This window comes from Eutrigla gurnardus (assembly GCF_963514095.1).
Source record: "Eutrigla gurnardus genome assembly, chromosome: 18".
In the NCBI taxonomy this organism is placed as follows: domain Eukaryota; kingdom Metazoa; phylum Chordata; class Actinopteri; order Perciformes; family Triglidae; genus Eutrigla; species Eutrigla gurnardus.
Genome location: NC_139929.1, coordinates 1142833 through 1148832, shown reverse-complemented (window position 1 = coordinate 1148832; position 6000 = coordinate 1142833). Strand labels below are relative to the sequence as shown.

The 6000-nt window shown below is 40.9% G+C and overlaps 1 protein-coding gene across 1 annotated transcript in view; it reads left to right on the top strand.

Annotated features, from left to right (window-relative positions):
- Positions 1-6000, top strand: part of LOC311029039 (sodium channel protein type 5 subunit alpha-like) — a 92098-nt gene that overhangs the window by 11544 nt on the left and 74554 nt on the right. Inside the window, exon 7 of the mRNA XM_084033904.1 lies at positions 2319-2561. Coding sequence (XP_083890030.1) covers positions 2319-2561 — 243 coding nt within the window. The remainder of the gene's footprint in view (positions 1-2318; positions 2562-6000) is intronic.

The following is a 6000-nucleotide window of genomic DNA, read 5'->3' as shown; positions in this document are numbered from 1 at the left end:
CGCACCCCAGCCCCTCCCTGGGGGGGCGGGGCCTGCTGGAAGAACTAAAACCATCAGGGCTGTGTTAGAAATCCTGCATACTAGCTACTGGAGTAAATCTGTGGAGTAGTTAGTATGCACCGAAGTCTTCCTCACAGCGACGGTGGGCATCAGAGGCTGAGCGGCAGCGACTTCAAACTAAAACGGCTTCTAAAGAATCTCACTGTTTAACTTAAATCATACTGAAGGCGTTTTAATGATGAAAAACAGAAAACCAACAATCTCACGGTGGTTTCACAAAATACTCACCCAATTTAAATCGCTTGTTTACGTGGACAAGAATACATTTTTCCCCACGTTGCTAAGCAACAAAAACGTTTAATCAACAAAAACCTCTTGCGTGAAGTTTTTCACGGTGATTTGATGGTGATTTAAATGTGTTTGTTCGCATCACTCGTACTAGACGCCCCAGAGAGGAGGTGGAGCTTAGCTCCACGTATTTTTCTTCCATCACGGCTGAAATCACCACATTCGCTGCTTTGTACATGTTGAAGTCTCAGATCCACCAGGAAACCAAACGCCGTCCTGTCTGGGTTCATGACATCATCCAGAGGTGGATCGAGCAAGACCCACGTGGGCTGGTTTACCCTAGCTGTAGGAACCAGAATAAAGTATTGATCTGTGATTTAATATCAATAACCAGATGAAAAGGATGCTGAAATAACTCCATCATGATGGTGATCAGTAAAAAGTGCTGAGTCATGCTTTGTTAGGTCTGTCTACAAGACCACAAGATAACTACTGTTAAAACGCTGGTTTTCTGAATGGAGTCTGGTTGATGGGTGAAATATTTCAACTCGAGTGAAAACACTACTTAATGTATATGCCTCCTCTGCGTCTATCTACGACTTTGCTTATATTTTGTATCCAAAAAAATAGCTTAGCTTCGTGTGTGAACACAGCAGTAGTTAGCTTTCCGAAAAACCGCCGCAAATTTGTGTGAGATTGATATTTAAAGACCTTGACTCTAGATCGATTTCAGTGTTAATCAAAGGACAATGATTCTGTCAATTCAACATTAAAATATTAAGTATCAATCTGTCGCTGGCTAGCCTCTGTATGTTTCCACCGTGCATGTTAGCATGCAGCGCTAACGGCGTCAATGCAGTGGGTGTGGCCTTGTTATAACAGTGTCTATAATACATGTTATAACTATGACACAGTAGTAGCAGGAAAGCATGTCATTACTAAACAGAATCACGATCATTCGTTAGCTTACAGACGCGGAGATTCGTCCGGGATGCAAATTGGCGGGAAAAAAAGCGTCTGTTTTCTAATGAATTTACTATGAATTTGAACTTTGGAGTGATGAAAACGTACGAAGAGGTTGTTCTGGTGGTTTGGATGTCGGAGGTCGGTCACCTTGTCTGCACCGTTTGTGTTGTTCCTGCTGTTTTTACCGTGTTTGTGTGTGTGTTGTGTTTTTATCTGGAGTTTGTTTTGCTTCGTTCTGTTGGTGATGATGACTTTTATTTTTGTTTTGAACTTAAAGCTGCTGTCAGATGAAAATCTGACAAATGTAGTTTAAATGACAGAAGAGATTCTCACCTAACAGCAGAGTCACACTTCTATTGGCCAATATATCCGTTTGTTGTGTGATTTGTTTCCATGGTTACGTAAAGATGGCCGCCCATTGCTTTAACTCCGTATCCTGAAGGTTTTTTTCATTTGAAAATAAAAAAAATGTGTCGTTGCTAATTCGTTGCTTTGACTCTGTTTGGGTTTGATAGGAAGTGATTGAGGCGGCGACCATCTTTATGGTACCTGATACATTGATTTAAAGGAACAGTTCATCCAAAATAATAAATTATAATAATAAATTGTTTATCGTACCCAAAACTTTTTATGGTCCGAGATAAAGTTTTCTATTGAAAGGCATTCAGGAGAACAAAAAACAGCAGACAGAAGACCTAAAAAATACGTGACCTTATCCTGCTGGCTAGCTACCTACGTCACCAACACAGACGGATTTACAGTCTGATACTTAAGTCAGAAAAAACATCAGATGTTTCATTCATGGATATATTTATTCTGAAATAAGGTTTCATGGGGGAGACAGGAAGGGGCGGGGCTTCAGATAGTCTATAGAGGTGAGTACTATGTACAAGTTATTGTTTTTGGGTGAACTATCCCTTTAAAGTGTTCCAGTATGTGACCTTTTCTTTTAATTAGCTGTTAGTTTTTTCATTTAAAAGTATGTCTTAATAACACGTCTGAATGATTGCTAAATGAGGGTTTCTGTGAATACTAATCCTGTGTGCGTCCCGGCGGCCCTCCAGGCCTGAAGACCATCGTCGGCGCTCTGATCCAGTCGGTGAAGAAGCTCGCCGACGTGATGATCCTCACCGTCTTCTGCCTGAGCGTCTTCGCCCTCATCGGCCTGCAGCTCTTCATGGGAAACCTGCGACAGAAGTGTGTCCGCAGCACGGTGCACTGCGTCAACGGCAGCCTGCCGGCCAACGCCACCTTCTACTGCAACAACAAGACCTGGACCTCGCTGAAGGACTTCATCAACGACGAGGGTGAGGCCGCTCTCCACTCCGACTTCAGTCCAAAGCTCTAAACCAACGTAGCTTTAGATGACAAAAACAACGTTAGCTTTAGATGACAAAGCCAACATTAGCTTTAGATGAAAAAAACAACGTTAGCTTTAGATGACAAAACCTACGTAAGCTTTAGATGAAAAAACCAACGTTAGCTTTAGATGAAAAAAACAACGTTAGCTTTAGATGACAAAGCCAACATTAGCTTTAGATGACAAAAAACAACGTTAGCTTTAGATGACAAAGCCAACATTAGCTTTAGATGAAAAAAAACATTAGCTTTAGATGAAAAAACCAACGTTAGCTTTAGATGACAAAACCTACGTAAGCTTTAGATGAAAAAAACAACGTTAGCTTTAGATGACAAAGCCAACATTAGCTTTAGATGACAAAAAACGTTAGCTTTAGATGACAAAACCTACGTTAGCTTTAGATGAAAAAAACAACGTTAGCTTTAGATGACAAAGCCAACATTAGCTTTAGATGAAAAAAACAACATTAGCTTTAGATGAAAAAAACAACGTTAGCTTTAGATGACAAAACCTACGTAAGCTTTAGATGAAAAAAAAAACGTTAGCTTTAGATGAAAAAAACAACGTTAGCTTTAGATGACAAAGCCAACATTAGCTTTAGATGACAAAAACAACGTTAGCTTTAGATGACAAAACCTACGTAAGCTTTAGATGAAAAAACCAACGTTAGCTTTAGATGAAAAAAACAACGTTAGCTTTAGATGACAAAGCCAACATTAGCTTTAGATGACAAAAAACAACGTTAGCTTTAGATGAAAAAAACAACGTTAGCTTTAGATGACAAAGCCAACATTAGCTTTAGATGACAAAAAACGTTAGCTTTAGATGACAAAACCTACGTTAGCTTTAGATGAAAAAAACAACGTTAGCTTTAGATGACAAAGCCAACATTAGCTTTAGATGAAAAAAACAACATTAGCTTTAGATGAAAAAAACAACGTTAGCTTTAGATGACAAAACCTACGTAAGCTTTAGATGAAAAAAAACCCGTTAGCTTTAGATGAAAAAAACAACGTTAGCTTTAGATGACAAAGCCAACATTAGCTTTAGATGACAAAAACAACGTTAGCTTTAGATGACAAAGCCAACATTAACTTTAGATGAAAAAAACAACATTAGCTTTAGATGAAAAAAACAACGTTAGCTTTAGATGACAAAACCTACGTAAGCTTCAGATAAAAAAAAACGTTGGTTTGAAACAACTAAACCACCTTTAGCTGTAGACGACAAAACCTACGTTAGCTTTAGACGATAAAAACCAACGTTAGCTTAAGACGACAACTTCCACTCGGTTTAGTGAAAGTGCATGTTTTGGGTTTAAGATGCGGCACTTTTGGTTTCATGCGGGTCTCCTAGGTGACAGTCCCGTGTTGGAACTGTCCATCCAGCCCGACCTCCTCCCCACACAGGCGCACGCCGATATGCGATCCGTCGATTAGTGACGTGATCTGGGAGAAATGTAGTTTTGTTGTCTGGGAGCTTAATTCTTCAGGGTCATATTGTTGGAGCACAGGTCCTCATCGATCCACTACGGGTCTTCTTTCTGAGAAATGTGGGTTCGGGTCTGTTTGGGATCCTCGAGGCTCGATCAGCTGCCGGTCGTTAGTTGTTAATATAAAATAGATATTTTAGAGGGAACTAATGAGACGAAGCTCAGATTTGTGTGTGGAAGCAACACTAACCGGCTTTAAAGAGAAGAGTTAACCACCAACATGGCATGCACACACACACACACACACACACACAAACACACACACACACACACACACACACACACACACACACAAACACACACACACACACACGGGTCATGTGAGGTCAGTTAGGAGATGCACTATCTGACATGTCAGACATGTTGACCGGGAGCATAATATACGTTATGTGGACATACTTATACACACACACACACACACACACACACACAGGTCGAGGTCAGGGTTAAGGAAACACTCAATGCTGCTGTCAGATGAAACCTGTGCCCTCCTTTTTCTTTTTTGTCCTCCATGTGACCAAAATACTGAACCGCCTGCACGTGTTCATATATAAATAAATATTATATATTTCCCATGAATCTACACTCAAACCAACGTTAGCTTTAGACGACAAAACCAAACGTTAGTTTTAGACAACAGAACAAAACAAAAATGTAACGTGAAAGTGTGTTTTTAATCTGCGGACTTGTTTGAAACTCATACTGATATGTAATCCACGACAACCTGTTATTTCCGGTGAGGTTTAGAGCCGTGGAGGTAACAACCCGACAGAGCGTCTCTTAAAGGGGCGAAGCCGCCTCGAACCAAGGCAAAGTTAAGCTTACAGTAATGGGCTGTCGCCAGGACAATGCAGCTGCTCGCTAATGTACCTTCTATTTATTCATTTCCATTTTGCGTTGGCATCCATCACATCAAACAAATGTCCCCCGCAGGCTCCCGTATCGACCTCTAAAAGCTGCCCTGAAACCCGAGAGCCGCTCAGGCTCGTCCCGTCAGGGCCGATCTGGAAACGGCCCTCTGTGGGAGATCAATGGGGGATGTTCTCCACGCTTAAACATTTCCCATCATGCCCCTGTGTGTGTGTGTTGTGTCTGGTCAGGGCCGGCCGGCCGGCAGCAGGAAGTCGTCCCCGGTGCTCCGATAAGTGAATACCACCAGACAATGTACCGTTTCCTTTCTGCTGATCAGGAGCTGATATAACAAACTCTTAGATGTCATGTCAGCTTTAACATTAGGACAATTATTTTTTGTTTCAATATGCAAATGATGCAAAATTATCTTTTACGACTATCAAATATGTATTTACTTTCATTTACGGATCAGAAATCTGAACACTGAATAAAGTCACGATCATTTTGTTGACATCAGAGTCAAAGGTTTTTACAGAACCAACGTTAGCTTTAGACGACAAAACCAACGTTAGCTTTAGACGACAAAACCAACGTTAGCGTTAGACGACAAAACCAACGTTGGCTTTAGACAACAAACCAACGTTAGCTTTAGACGACAAAATCAATGTTAGCTTTAGACGACAAAACCAACGTTAGCTTTAGACGACAAAACCAACATTAGCTTTAGACGACAAAACCAACGTTAGCTTTAAACGACAAAACCAACGTTAGCGTTAGACGACAAAACCAACGTTAGCTTTAGACGACAAAACCAATGTTAGCTTTAGACGACAAAACCAACGTTAGCTTTAGACGACAAAACCAACGACACTTAAGTTAAGATGTCGCTTAAGATAACGACACAAAATGGAACGTGACACTAATTACTGATACGTAAAGAGCAAACATACGTAATAAGTAACCCTGGATGTAGTTTCTTTGTGTGGGGAATGTAGTTTTTAGGCGACCCGGCTGCTCTGGCACGGTTCGGCAGCGTAATCAG